Source organism: Hibiscus syriacus, unplaced genomic scaffold (assembly GCF_006381635.1).
Source record: "Hibiscus syriacus cultivar Baekdansim isolate YM2019G1 unplaced genomic scaffold, ASM638163v2 tig00110377_pilon, whole genome shotgun sequence".
Taxonomy (NCBI): Eukaryota; Viridiplantae; Streptophyta; class Magnoliopsida; order Malvales; family Malvaceae; genus Hibiscus; species Hibiscus syriacus.
Window position 1 is genome coordinate 1,476,107 of NW_024062711.1, and position 15,570 is coordinate 1,491,676.

General features: G+C 33.8%; 2 protein-coding genes across 2 annotated transcripts; both read left to right on the top strand.

Moving 5' to 3' along the window:
- The first annotated feature begins 10,408 nt into the window (after positions 1-10,408).
- On the top strand, positions 10,409-10,957 carry LOC120121551. The gene has a single exon (XM_039140883.1). It carries the CDS (start codon positions 10,409-10,411, stop codon positions 10,955-10,957), a length of 549 nt encoding a protein of 182 aa, XP_038996814.1.
- Positions 10,958-12,329: 1,372 nt separating this feature from the next.
- On the top strand, positions 12,330-12,740 carry LOC120121553 (uncharacterized mitochondrial protein AtMg00310-like). The gene has a single exon (XM_039140884.1). It carries the CDS (start codon positions 12,330-12,332, stop codon positions 12,738-12,740), a length of 411 nt encoding a protein of 136 aa, XP_038996815.1.
- Positions 12,741-15,570: the final 2,830 nt, after the last annotated feature.

Below are 15,570 nucleotides of genomic sequence, written 5' to 3' on the forward strand. Positions count from 1 at the left end.
ATATACTTCTAGAGATATTATCTTGTTTGAAAATGTTTTTTCCTTTGAAAAAAATCAATGAAGAAATATTTAAAAAAATGTGAATTTTTATTATTGAAGAAACTAAAACAATGCCCCATCTTTAGGCTCACAATTGAAGCAAATCACAAAACATGAGTTCATTGAATATCAAAAGAATCAACTGCTCTTTTAATCTTTCATAGTTACAATTCTTTGACAAGTTTTAGGATTGACAGTTTGGTTTTGAGGTTAGCTACCTAAATTTTAAGGTTTGTTTCATCGATTCTTCTTTCTTTTTTTCTTAGTCCTTGTGAACCTTATGACATGCCCTCTTTCATGGCTTGGCATTTTGATCAGATACGGACAAAATGATGCAACTAGCATAGTCAATTGCTAGACTTTTAGAATATTTCTATTTCGGTTCTCTGAAATCTTCCATTTATTCAAGCTTCATAGTCTTCTTTAGCAGAGGCAGTGCATAAATATCAGTCTAAAACATAATTTATGAGTGTTTGTGTGAAGTTGACTATAATAAATGTTTCTCAGCTCCCTTAGTCCATCGTCCACCGACACTTCTTATTAATTTGAACCTTGAACTTTTGTTGTTTCCTTGAATTTTATTGTTTTGATTTAGTTTGCCATTATTTTGGCATATCTGATGGATTCATCTTGTCACAAAGTCTTTAACTTGACAACCACAGTGGAGCAAACACCAAACTGCCAGGTATCTGATCAATGTCACAATTTTGAATATAATTTAATCATAAAGCCAGGGCTTTTGAGTTATCTCTCTAACCAATTGCTTTAGCAGAATAGCTCTAGTTTATTGCATTTAACTTATAAAAATATTTTATTAATTTTATGGGTATCAGGATTCAAGAAGAATCTATTACAGTTTGGGTGTCGTTGGAGGTCAGAGAATTTTATCTTTAGAGTTCAATTTCCAAGCAACTGACCTAAACTATATTCATCTACTTAACTATTCCATCTGTGACGATCATGATCATCATCGAACGTTATTCACATAAGTATAATCTAATCAGCTTTGCAAGATCATACACATGAGATGACACATTTTGTCCGCTCCTAATACATACCTGAATGCAAAGCCCTTTGATTGTCTCTTCGTAGTAGTAGATGGTTATTTTAGTGCCAGTAAGATAAGGGTGTGATATTCGGGTATAGCTTCTAGATTAGGATCAAGAGTCCTTGTTTTGCAGGGGTAATATTGTTATTTGTCAAGGATTTATAACCTCAATTATTAAAGAAATTTTAATTGAGTTGATATTCAAAAAAATTCAAGATTGCCCATTGCTCATAACCTAGAAGGTAACATTTTATTTAAAATGTTAGAATGTCAAATGACTTAAAACATTTAAACATGAGAAGAAATAAAAAAGCAAGTTCAAACAAGATGAAGTTTTTTTTATGTGAGTGCAATAAAAATTCCTGATGGATGTCGTAGCCCACTCATGATCAGAGTGACCCATTACACATCGAATGTTCACGCCCCTAAATAAATCAGATTTTGGACCTTGCGCTTCAATGCCCCACAATTCTCAGTGGTATACCCTGAGCTCCCAACATGGTAGCTACATATGGCGTTAACATCATGACCTTCAGGATATGGGGCCTTTTTTTGGCTTGGATTGAACAGGAGTCACAAGGTTCTTCTCTACTAGCGTTGGGAATGATTCCTCATATGTCATTGGAATTGGATTGATGAGAGTCTTTTCACAAAACACCTTATGAGGTTTGGTCCCCTGATTAGCTAGATAAGACCCCATTGTGTTAATCTCAGCTATTTTCTTAATGTCAGTATTTTTAGTGTCTCTTTTCTTGCCATTCTTGACAGCTCTTTCAATTATTTCTCCACACATGATGAAGTCAGAGAAACTCTTAGTGGCAGCCCCTAACATATGGTTAATATATGGAGATTTTAATGTATCGATGAATAAAGTGATGAACTCTATTTCAATCAATGGTAGATGCACTTGGGATACAATATCCCTCCATCGTCCTGAATATTGTTGGAAGCCCTCATTATGTTTCTTTTCCATATTTTACAGTGTTGTTCGATCAGGGGTCATATCAATCATGTGCTTGTATTGACCCAAAAAGGCGTGAGCCAAATCCTTCGATGAGCGGATTTGAATATGACTTAATTGATTATACCACTTAGAAGCAAGTCCAGTCAAACTATCTTGAAAGCAGTGGATCAACATCTGGTTATTGTTGGTGTATCTAGTTATCATTTGAATAAACATCGTGAGATAGGCAGTAGGGCAACTAGTTCTACTGTACTTTTCAAAATCGGTCATTTTTTAATTTGGGCGGAAGCACCAAGTTAGGAACCAAGACTAGTTCACTTGCATCCATTTCAATATGAGAGCTTTGTCCTGTCGTTCCTTTGAATGTCTCTCTGCACCAATTTTTTAAGTTCTCATGGATCTCGTTCTTGGCTTTTTCCATCTCATAAGGATCAGACATGTTGTGATTAGTAGGGTTATCCTGAGGATCTAACATATTTGCTTGAGTCTTAGTGGCGAAAAAGCATACTTGGTGGCTTGGAAGCCGCTTGAGTGAAATGAGTAGTTGTGGATTAGCCTGTGCCATCACACACTCAGAGGTTTCTATGGTCGATGAAATCTTTTCTTTTCCTTTTTCTTGGTTGAGACCAGTCAATTTTGGTATAATTTGGTCAACTAGGTTATCTTGGTTTTTCAAGATGCGATCCACAATGTTCTTTTGCGTTTGCTCCATTTTAGCTTCCCAATCTGTTTGCATCATTTGCAAATTCTTTTCCAATTCTTTCTTCATTTTCTCAAATTTTGCTTCAATTCTTAGTACTATGGGAATGAAGTTGCGCAATTAGAAACACCTCCTCAGAGTCCTTCATGAAATAAATCCATGTATCCATGATTAATGCATGTAAAAATGCCTAAATAAATGCCATGCAAAATGCAAAGATACGAATATGAATGCAAAAAGTGTTGGTCCCAAAGATGAATATCATAAAACAAGTTTCATTAGAGACAAAAGTCTTCACTATTACAATATAGTCCATCTTTACAGACATGCTCTCGCTTAGTCTAAAGTAGGTTGATGTTTTATCTTTGTTCTCTCTAGACTTTATTTAGCCATCAGTGCATGTCTGTGTATGCAGCTATTTGATTGAAACTTTTTTCTCCCTTTTATGAAACATTTCTTTTCGATAGTAAATTGCGGATCAACACCTTTCCATTATGTCATGACAGTGCAATGCAAAAAAGACGATAAACGACACAGAAAATGAGAAAAAATAAGTTAGTACATGTAAGATAATAAATGGAGTTAAAAGATGCTATTTAAAGATAAATATAACACCTACCCAATCATGATATCTACCCAAACATGATTTTATTAAACAACAATCCTATCTGGACATGCTTTCTACCCAAAATGATTTAATTTCAAGAAATTAATCCTATCTACATGATATCTAGTTCACAGCTTTCAATCGAAAAGAAATATATTCTAGGAATTTAAAGGAAAATGTAAAGGTTTAGAGTCGTTCCTCCTTCATGTAAACTTATTTTGGTACCTATTAATGGACAAAGGTTCTGTATGGCTTTACCTAGGGTGACCATTCTATGGTTCACTATATGTATGGTTTCGACTCTAATAGGGAAAGGTACTCGAATTGACCTTGTTGTCGGTGGCCCCTTGGGTTGCCAAACCCTCAATCCTCACCCATCATAGGCTTAAACAGATCGAGTTCAATTTGAGGGGACTCACTTCCCTATACCCATAGAAGGAATAAATCGCTACGAAGGTATAAGGTATGTGTACCCTAGAGGTTATTTTCTAAAGCTCATATGAAGAATAAATTCTTACGAGAGCAAAGCGTTCAACCCTACTTACTTGGGACAGAGCTCGGGTATAAAGCTTATGTCATGCAAATGCACATGAGGTGTGTGAGGAGGAACACACAAACCTTCGACCAAATAAAAAAGCAAAAATAAAAGAAAAACTTTTGCGAGAAATTTTGGTGAAGCTGAAAACATGAATTTAGACATTAGTACAACTATTTACATAAAGAATGTATAATAATGCAAAATTTCAATAAAAGGATCATAAGCTAACTATAGACTCGAACTCATAATTTCCATCACTACGACAATGTATAAGCGACTTACAGCCTGAATCTCTAAAGTTTTTCTCAGTGGAGTCGGCAAACTGTCGTAACGTCTTTTTTGACGAACGAATAAGTTTTTTTATGAAAACCCTAATTTACGACTTATTTGGGAAAAATTGAATTTTTGTGTTTATTTTGATTAAATTGATTTGGGAGTCACCATCAACCTTTGGGCTAGGTAGGTCGAATACCTAAAAACGTCCTTTAAAACAATTTTAAGAAAAATCGTTTTTAAGACAAAAAATTGGTCTGCGTTAACAAAGATTTATTTTGAAGGATTAGAGAGTCGATTACGTGTGGGGAAGGGTTAGCACTCCCACAACTCCAAAAAATTGGTATATATTAGCTTGTATGTTGTCGTGGTGGAAATTAAAAAATTTGGATCAATATTTAAAGTGTGATTCTTTTGTTGAACATTAATTGATTTATTTTGGATTAATTATTTGGGAACACTCCTTAACTTGAGAGGAAATCACGAGATTTGAACACCCTCTAATGGGGAGGCAATCCCATCTATTTCTCCTTTATACGAGAAATAGCCCCTCTCAACGTTATCAAGAAGCACAAATCGAATGTAAATTGAATATCAGTAATTGCATAAACTAGCTTACTATTTAAAGAAACATGCTTTGCATCAATTGAATTAAAATAAAAACGAATTAATTATAATTTTTATAAAAATAAACTCGATTTATTTCAAGTTCACTTTTCGTTCGAATATCATATCGAATCACACTACTTCGATCAAGCAGTGCTTTTTCACGCCCATTCTATGATAGAGTGTTCTTGAAAGCATACGAGTATAACGAAATCTTACCAAGTATTAATATTAAATATAAGAGTAGTTGCAACCTTAACAAATGGTGATTAAAAAAACATGGGTTATATATATATATATATATATATATATATATATATATATATATATATATATATAAAGAACCACTATATTTATAAAAAAAAAAACTAATAAGTAACCATATTATAACAAAATAAAAAAGTAACCAAATTAGAAATAATGAATGATTAAAATGAATGAATTATAACTAAAGCATCAGATTTATAAATAAAATAAAAGAGACAAAACCAAATAGAATCACACAGTAAACAAAATGAAACAATGTAAAAGTCAGTGACAAATTCCAAACAGATATCATAACAGTAGTGACTAAATTATAACAAAATAAAACATAATAATTAAATCAGAAAAAGCAAGAAAATAAAGCTCCTACTGAATATGATGTAAAAAGGGCAAACCTAGAGGGACTAAAGAGCAATTTGCCCATAAACTTTATGAATAAAATGTAAGATCATGCCAAAATTGGGAGGATTTACATGTGAATAATCCAAAAACTTCCTAACATAACTTAATTTATTAATCTAAAAAACCTAAAACTAACCTAAACTAAAACAAAAAGAAAACACAGCTCTCCTCTCTCTCACTTTTCCATGCCTGCGACTCCATCCCAAACAAGACCCAATGCCTAATCGGTCGGCCACCATGTTTTGGTGGCCCTACTCGCTCCAAACACCATTGAAAGCTCCCTGTGAAGGCCACGAGAAAGTCTTTTCGACCAAAGGAAGCCCATCTCCCATTTTAAACTCCTAAATAGGCGCCAGCTTTCTAAAAAAACAAGCCCTCTTCTTTGTCGGCCAAACGTCAGCCATCAAAAACGACAATCTCCTAACGCCATCGACTAGTTCTCAAATGACCGAAGAAGGTAAACCTTCTTCTCGCTCACGCTTATTTTTGTTTCAAAAAAAGCCCTATGAAATTAAAATATGATACCTTTGAAAATCCTTTTTTAGTATATTGCTCTTCGTAATGTCGAATAGGGAAAAAATCCCTTTTACAACTCTTTTTTCTTCTCGAGAGAAAAGAAAGATCATTCCCCCTTGACATTATGATCATCCCCCCTTGATATTCTGATTTTTAAGGTTTATATTACATGTGAAAAATTTAAAAAAAAATTGTTGTTGATTTGGTGGGGAGTAGTTGGGGGTGGCATGGTTGCTGGCATGTTGAAGATGATGGCAGGGTGAGCAGCGCGAGATGGCAGGGCATGGGCTGCTGTTGGCGAGTCGGTGTGCAGGGCATGGCTGGAAAAAAATGGTGATTACAGTTTCCTCCAATAATATTTTTGATGCTATATAATATACTACGTCTTGTTGTTTTCATCATCATTTATTTGGGGATTTAAAATCGTCAATTATGGATATTAGAGGAATCAACAATTGGATGTTGAAAGAGGAAAAATATACACTCAAAATTAAGTTAAAACATGTTTTGGTTTAGTAAGATAAATTAATGATTAAGAAATTCTTGAGAAATAGTCAAAGATTTAGGTTTCCGGTTTCTAATACGTCATATAGATAACCTTCTTATAGGTTACTTCAGAAACTACAACGTGATTAGAAAATTTAGTTTTGTTTTTTTACTGTCATGGACTATAGAATATATTCGATATTGATATATTCGATTCAATTTGATTAAAAAAATATTTTTTTAATCTTTGGAAAAGTTTTAATTCACTAGTATGTACTTTGACCTTGACTTTTGGTTAAATGTTGATTTGAATTAGGTTTATTTTTTTAGTAATTTATGAAGATATGAATTAAAAGCATGTTGAAGGAATTCTTTAGAAACAATCAAAGACTTAAGTTTTTGATTTCTGATAGCACTTTTTATGTAACCTTATTATGGGTTGTTTCGGATATTGTAGTACAATCAGAAATTTCAGGTTTAACCTTTGATTGTTATAGAATTTAAATACTGATATTTATTTTAAGACGACTTAATTAAAGCAATAATTCATTAAAGTAGTCTCAGTTATGGAAAATATTTTATACATGTTATATACATGTAACTTAAGATATGTTAGTATTGATCGACCCAAAGGAAGATTAATAGTTGACATAATTGCATGTACAACTTTGGTAATAAGCATGTGATAAAATTTTCGGTTTGATGTGTGAGTAATAAATCGACCCAAAGGAAGATTTTTGTTTAACATGTTCTTATTATCAGTGTTTGGTTACCGCATCAGATATCACTTAAGGTGAATATTTTGTCTAAAAATGAAATATGAATGGAGTATTTGATATCTTGAGATAAGGTTTAAGTGTATTCAAATTTATTATTATTTTAGTCATCTTTTAACTTAATTAAAAGATAAATTAAGAGAAATTGATTGGTTGATAATATTTTTATGATTTTATTTATATTGTTAATACAATATATGTCTATATTCAATTCGGTTTTTCAGTTTTGATTGTTGGTTAATAAAATATATATATTTTTTAAACTAATTAATTCATAGTATGGTTATGTCTGATATTTTGATAGACTAGTTGAAACATAATATCACCAAAGTTGCCTCTTTTGTGTAGACTGATTTATTTGAAATATCAAGATAATTATGTGTTTCTTGTGACTCATGCGTTTATTAATTGGCCCAAATGAAAGTTAATATTTGGCCGGACTTCAAGCGACACATGTGGTAATAACATGTGACAATTATAATGTATTTATTTTGTGTGAGCATTACATTAGTCCAAAGATTAGTCTTTTGTTCGACATAGTTTATTGACAATGTTTGATTACTACAACAAGAGTACTATTTACTGCTAATTTTATTATCCAAAGACTTGATATTGATATAGTGTGTGGTATCTTGTGATGAGAATTAGCCATAATGTTGAATTTATTTGTTTACTTAAGATGTGAGCTTCAGTTTTATTTATATTTTGTTCTATATTCAAATTATTTATTTATTTATTACTACCACAATATTTACTCTATGGAAAAATACACTTAGGAAAGTGAATATGAAGGAATCGAAAATGAACTTACATAAGGTTTTGGTTGTATGAACATAGACTTTGTGCTAAGGAAAGAACAATTTCCACCTCTCATGGGGATAACATTCTTAATTGGTATAAGAGATTTTTAGAGGGGAAATTTTTTTTTAAATTGTATAAGTCTAGTGTTCATGAAGCACAACATTTTAGAAGACTTTAGGGGCACATAATCTGAAAAGATTACTAAGGCTAATGGTTTCCTTGACGAAATTTAGAAATATTTTTACAAAAATAATAAGGTTTAAATGATATCACTTTTGACTTCTTTGATGTCTATAAAGTATAAGGGTCAAGGAAATGTGAGGGAGTACATTATGAATATGTTTTATATTGCTTCAAGCTTAAGACACTTAAGATTGAGTTTTTCTGAAAAATTATTTGTTCTTGTGATTTCAGTATCGCTTCTTATAAAGTTAAATCAACTCAAAGGGAGAAATGAACTTTAAATGAACTCATTTTTCATTGTAATAGGAATAAATGTTGAAGTATAATAAATCTAAAAGTACTTACTTGAAAAGTGCATATAAATATAAGAGAAAAAAAAAATCAAAATGTAGTTGTTAAGGGTCCAACTTAAAAGAGACAACAATATGTTACAAAGGGTTGTTCTATTTTAAGTTAAGTTGGGACATATGAGGAGCAATTAAATTCTAAAACAGTAAACAACTACTTTGATTATTTTGAGTGGTCCAAGGGTTATAAGTTTTATGATCTCATAAATAAAAATATTTTTAAAAGCGAGATCTATGACACTATCTTTTAGGATATTGAGTTTGGAGGAAGAAATAAGGTTTAAGAAATTAATTTTGAGGAGGCATTGGATTATAACTCAATTCCTATTATCACTTTTGATGATATCCATGTGTTCATACATGTCGTTAGTAAAAAAATGAGTTTAGAATCTCAATAAGATTATTTTGAACAATTCTCCAATTAAGAATAGAAATTGTTACAAAAGATCAAACTTAACAATCTCAAAGAACAAATGTCATGAGCAAGATCCACGAGATGAGTGAATTATTATTTTAGATTATTAAGTTTCTACAAGAAATAAGGATAACAGTAGAATGATGAAAGATTATTTAATCAACTTTCATCATGTCATAAAAGTTATGACTCTCAAAAGTGGATTAAAGTACGAAGAGTATAAATTTTATACAAGATAATAAAGTTTGAGGACTTATCCCATTACTTGAAGGTGGAAAGTTAATTGGTTATAAATGAGTATTTATTATCAAGATGGATACAAATGGTGATGTTGATAAGTATAATAAATGTCTTGTATATAAATGATAAACTCAGAAATGAGACATTAATTATGTAGATACTTTCTCTTTGGTTTCATTAAAAGACTCTTTCAAGATAATTATGATACTTGTTGCTCATATTTGATTTTGAGTTACATAAGTTGGATTTCAAAATTGTGTTTCTCAATGGTAACATTGATGAAATATTTTCCGGTGCAATTATAAAATTGTATCTAATGATACAAAATTAATAATATGCAAATTAAGGAAATCCATTTATAAGTTCAAGTATTACTCCCGTTAATTGTATAACAAACTTCACCAAGTGATTATCTCTTTTGGTTTTGAGATGAATTTGGTTGATAACTGTATATATTATAAATTCAATGGGAGGAAACCAAATAATACCCCTTATTGCTAAAGGAACCAGGTTTAGTCTTGATCAGTGCCCTAAGGATTATTTTGAAACTAAGGAAATGTAAAAGGTTCATTATGCTTCAAAATAAATAAAGAATTTAATGTATAATCATGTTTATACGCATTCAGACATAGTGTATGATTTTAGGATATTAAACAAATATTTAAGCAATTTGGGTATGGATCGTTGGATAGAAGCTAAATTGATTCATACAATATATTTAAGAACAAAAATTTTACATGCTCACATATCGGAGGTCTATGGGTGAAGTGTGGGTGTTTTGATGTGGAAAGAGCGGAGGGTAGTGTGGGCTTATTGATGCTATGGAAAGAAGGGATTGATGTCTCGTTGCTGAGTTACTCCAATTTACATATTGATGTGGAAGTGTCAGGGATGGGGCAAAAATTCCGTTTCACATGGTTTTATGGGCGAAGTTCTTGGACGGATAAAAAGCACAACTGGTTAATGATTTCTCATTTGGCTTTGACTTCTTTACTCCCTTGGTGCGTGGGAGGGGATTTTAACGAAATTATCCATTTGGATGAGAAAAGAGGAGGGCAGAAACCGGTTAGAGGTCACATGGAAGAGTTCTTTCATTGCCTTCGAGGAGCTGATCTGTGGGATATTCGGCCAAAAGTTGGGTGGTTCACTTGGGCAAGTGGTACTTGAGCAAAGACTTATGTGTGTGAGAGAATTGACAGATTTATGGCGAAAAATGATTGGAGGCTTCTGTTTCCGGACTGCTCCGTTGAAACGATCCCGATGGCTCTGTCAGATCACTCCGCAATCCTCTTGAAGTTAGAAGGTGATGCCAGGAGTTGCGCGCCTAGGAGGGATTATTTCAAATTTGACTCTTGTTGGGCTAATGAAGAGCAATGTAGAGAAATTATGAAACGGATTTGGGAGAAGGAAGATGATTCTTTCTCGGCTAAGGTGGGGGAAATTGGCATTTCTCTTGGTGATTGGCAAAGATCGAGAAGGGGTCAAGCTAAGAGGGAAGAGAGGAGGTTAAGGAGTTATTTACTTCGGCTTGATTCGGGATCGGTCATGGATATGTCTTGTGAGCTTCGACGCAAAGCTTTGGTGGATCTTAAGGAGATTATGGATAAAGATGAAAACTATTGGCTTCAGAGATCCCGTGTTGCGTGGCTTAAGGATGGGGATCGTAATTCTTCGTTTTTCCATGCTAGAGCAAATAGGCGCCGTAAAAAGAACTGGATTGAGGGGTTGCAGAGGGATGGGGGGTTGGTGTGATAAGTTGGAGGACATGTTTGATGTTGCTACGAGATACTTTTCCTCTCTCTTTTGCTCTTCCGAAGCGGCTCCGGATGAGGAGATTCTCCAAGCCATTGATCGATGCGTCTCTCCGAGTGATAATGAGTTGCTTTGCCGAGAGTTCTCCGCAGAGGAGGTCACCAATGCCTTTTCTCAAATTAATCCTTCGAAAGCTCCTGGTTTCGATGGACTTTCAGGTCATTTCTTTCGTTCTTTTTGGAATATTGTTGGTTGTGACTTTGTTAATCTTTGTCTTAGTCTCTTGAATGGTACGATGGATTTTAATTTTGTTAATCGTACCATTATTGTCCTTATTCCAAAGGTTAATAGCCCTACTTTAATGAAGCAATTTAGACCGATTAGCTTATGCTCGGTCATCTATAAAGTCGTGTCAAAAGTAATTGTTAATCGCCTTAAACCGTTGATGCATGCATGTATTGCTGAAAATCAATGCGCTTTTGTCCCCGGTAGACGTATCTCTGACAATTTTTTAGTAGCTCATGAAATTTTCCATTATCTTAAGGGTTCTAAAAATGGTCCTAATAAGGGAGCTGCTATTAAACTTGATATGGAGAAAGCGTATGATAGAGTGGAATGGGGTTTTTTGTTGGATGTTATGATGCGTATGGGTTTTGGTTGTCCTTTTGTAAACCTTGTTCGGAAGTGTATCTCGTCGGTCACTTTTCAAGTTCGCATTAATGGAGTGCTTTTTGACCCTTTTATTCCAAAGAGGGGTCTACGACAAGGAGATTCTTTATCTTCATATTTGTTCTTGTTTTGCGCTCAGGGACTCTCTGCATTATTTCTTAAGGCTCAAAGGAGGAATGAGATTAAAAGAATTAGAGCGACCATGAGAGGGCCACGGATTTCTCACTTGTTGTATGCCGATGATAGCCTCTTGTTTGTCAAGAATTCGATGGTGGAGGTGTGCAAAGTTAAGAGCATTCTGAACCAATATGAGAAGGCCTCAGGACAAAAAGTGAATTTTGAGAAATCAAGGATTTACTTTAGTCCTAATACTCATGCTTGGGATAGATTGAACTTCTTGAGTGAGTTAGGCATTGTTGAGGCCTCGAACCTGGGGAATTATCTTGGATTGCCGCTCGCAGTTGGAAAAGGAAAACGTGCAGCTTTCAACTTTATCAGAGATAAGACCGAGAAGAGGATTCAAGGATGGACCAAGCGACTCATCTCCTTTGGAGGACGAGAAGTTTTTATTAAATCGGTGGTTCAAGCTCTTCCAGCCTATGTAATGTCTTGTTATCTTCTTCCGGAGGGTGTTATCGAGGATATTAAGTCCCAAGCACGATCTTATTAGTGTTCGGGGAAACAGAATGCTAGAGGATGGGCTATGGTGGCTTGGGACAAGGTTTACCGGTCCAAGAAATTTGGAGGGATGGGATTTAGAGATCTTAAATTGTTTAATTTTGTGCTCCTTGGAAATCAGATATGGAGACTGATACAAGATGATAATTCTTTGGCGTTTAAAGTCCTTAAAGCTAAATACTTCCCTAACACTTCATTTTTTGAGGCGAAAATTGGTGAAAGACATTCCTATGCGTGGGCGAGCATTGTGAAGGCCAAAGAGGCACTTAGGGATGGCTTTTTCTGGAGAGTGGGAATTGATAGTAATGCTTCTATGTTCAAAGACAAGTGGGGGGACTCTAAGCCTATTTCCTGGACGGAAAGGTACGTGGATAATTCTGAACATCCGGTTGGAGTGGGGGAATTCATGATTCTAAGCCTATTTCCTGGACTCTAAGCCCACTTCAACCGGATGTTCAGAATTATCCACGTACCTTTCCGTCCAGGAAATAGGCTTAGAGTCCCCCCACTTGTCTTTGAACATATAAGCATTACTATCAATTCCCACTCTCCAGAAAAAGCCATCCCTAAGTGCCTCTTTGGCCTTCACAATGCTCGCCCACGCATAGAAATGTCTTTCACCAATTTTCGCCTCAAAAAAGAAGTGTTAGGGAAGTATTTAGCTTTAAGGACCTTAAACGCCAAAGAATTATCATCTTGTATCAGTCTCCATATCTGATTTCCAAGGAGCGCAAAATTAAACAATTTAAGATCTCTAAATCCCATCCCTCCAAATTTCTTGGACCGGCAAACCTTGTCCCAAGCCACCATAGCCCATCCTCTAGCATTCTGTTTCCCCGACCACCAATAAGATCGCGCTTGGGACTTAATATCCTCGATAACATCCTCCGGGAGAAGATAACAAGACATTGCATAGGCTGGAAGAGCTTGAACTACCGATTTAATGAAAACTTCTCGTCTTCCAAAGGAGAGGAGTCGCTTGGTCCATCCTTGAATCCTCTTCTCGGTCTTATCTCTGATAAAGTTGAAAGCTGCACGTTTGCCTTTTCCAACGGGTTTTTAAGGAATTGGTTAAATTTTGATTGAATTTGATGTTAGGATTATTAGAATTGTATGAATTTGATCATATGAGGTTGAATTCATGCTTGAAATTGAATGAAATTCTTGTCATATTTTTCTAATTAGGTTCGTCCAACGGGTTAAAATAGAGGAAATATTTAAATTTTTTCCTATGGTTTATATTTGATATTGGAACGATTCTACATGCTTTAGAAGTTTATTTGGATCATTTTGGAACATTGTGATAGTAAATGGACTATTTTGTAAGTTTAGGAAATTATGAGACATTGATGTGTAATTGTTCAATTTTGAGTGATCAATATTGGAAATTGTTATTTAAATGTTGAATTTGAAGTTAGAATATTGTTTTGGATCAAATTGCAAAATATGGTATGGATTGGTGGATAATTTGAATATGTTGGAAAGTTTGGTGATTGAATTTCAAGTTTGCAAGTGAGAATGTATTAGATTGAAAATATTATTTCAATGCTGGAAATTTTAGTATTGGATTTGAATTGAATAAAATGGTGAAGGACCATTTTGAATTAATTGGAAAAGTTGGTATAAATTCTAAAAGATTTCATAAATGGTGACTAAGTTGTAAGATTTATGAAATTGAGTGGCTTGATGATGAATATGAAAATATAAGGAATTGAAGTGTTATATTGGAAATGTTGAAGTTGCTATTGAGCAATGAAGTGATTTTATATCAAATAAGTATCGAATTATATTTTATGGATTTTATAATTGGATTTTGATTATGTTAGTATAATACTAACATATACTTTGAATACTATGTTGTGTACATGATGTTATCTAAACTCCAATAAATCTTGTGATCAAATCAAATCGAATTAAAGGCAAAGGATCAAGTACGTGATTAAAAAGAATATCGTTGTAAAGGTTCGATAGTGAGGCAAAAGTGAGTGCATTTTATTTATTTAGTTATATTGATTGAGGAAGACTTGCGATAAGTCAACCTTGGATGATTTTTAAAGAAATGTTTGAATTAAAATTATGGAATATTTCCATAATGTTTACTAAAATGATTTATTCTTTATTTAGGGTATGAACTGTCCAACATATTGATTTTTTATAAATGATATTTGGAAATGTTACTGATATGGGTATGATGGCTATATAAATGATATGATTTTATTATAAAGCATATTGTATATTGAATGGAGAGTTATAGCTACAATTGGCATGCCATGAGGTGAAGTGATCATTGTTTAGTGTTTTTGATATAGTACATTCGTGTACTTCACATGTAGAACTTACAGTGCAGATTGATATGGGCACTTTCGAGTGCGAATTACTATTATTGATATATGGGCACTTACTGGTGCATATGCTCACACTCGAGTGACTTATGTACCTTGCATTCTCTTTAGATATACATTGGGCTATAAATTTGGAATGAAAAAGTGTAACACCCTCTTACCGATGCGGGTAACCCGATCCGATTCGAGGTGTCACATTAGGGCCACCAGAGCGACCCACAATAAAAATCCAGGAAAAGTTAAAGTTTTTGTTAAAACATGTAAAATCATAAAACAATTTATAAATAAAATACAAGTTCAGGAAACCATTCATATATTACAAACATAATTAAATCATATATGTTTCAGACTTAGTATATAAAAAAATCAACCCCTAATTACACATTGTACCATACTTAGCAAGAAAAGTCGAAGGAACACCCAAAACTGCAGTTGATAGCTGCATTGGTCATCGGGTATAAGGTAAAGCATAACTTCCTTAGCGGGACAATCATCATCAGATGCTAGTGGTGACTTCAGATTCCATTAGCTAAGTCTTAGTTATAAACATGAATTTATAGTCTGAATCAGTGTTTAAAGAGACAGATTCAGAAGATTAAATTGGGGATCTAATGTGTTCCCACAAAATAGAGAAATGTGTACAGATCCTTTAAAAACATTAATAATTTAATACATACTTTATAAGCCATAGTAATACCCTCCAACCAAACACCGATATACAGTTTCCCCAGAACTGTATCCATAAGAACTTACCCTAAGCACATAACAAAGGAACCACCCTAAGAGAGCACCTTGGGGCCTATGGGCCTACCCAAGGAATACCTTAGGTCAGTAAGGAAGTACCAACTTTATCAGAGATGAACCTCTATACTCCAGACTCTTACCATACATTATCCAGTAGAAATCAGATTGAGTAATACCTTT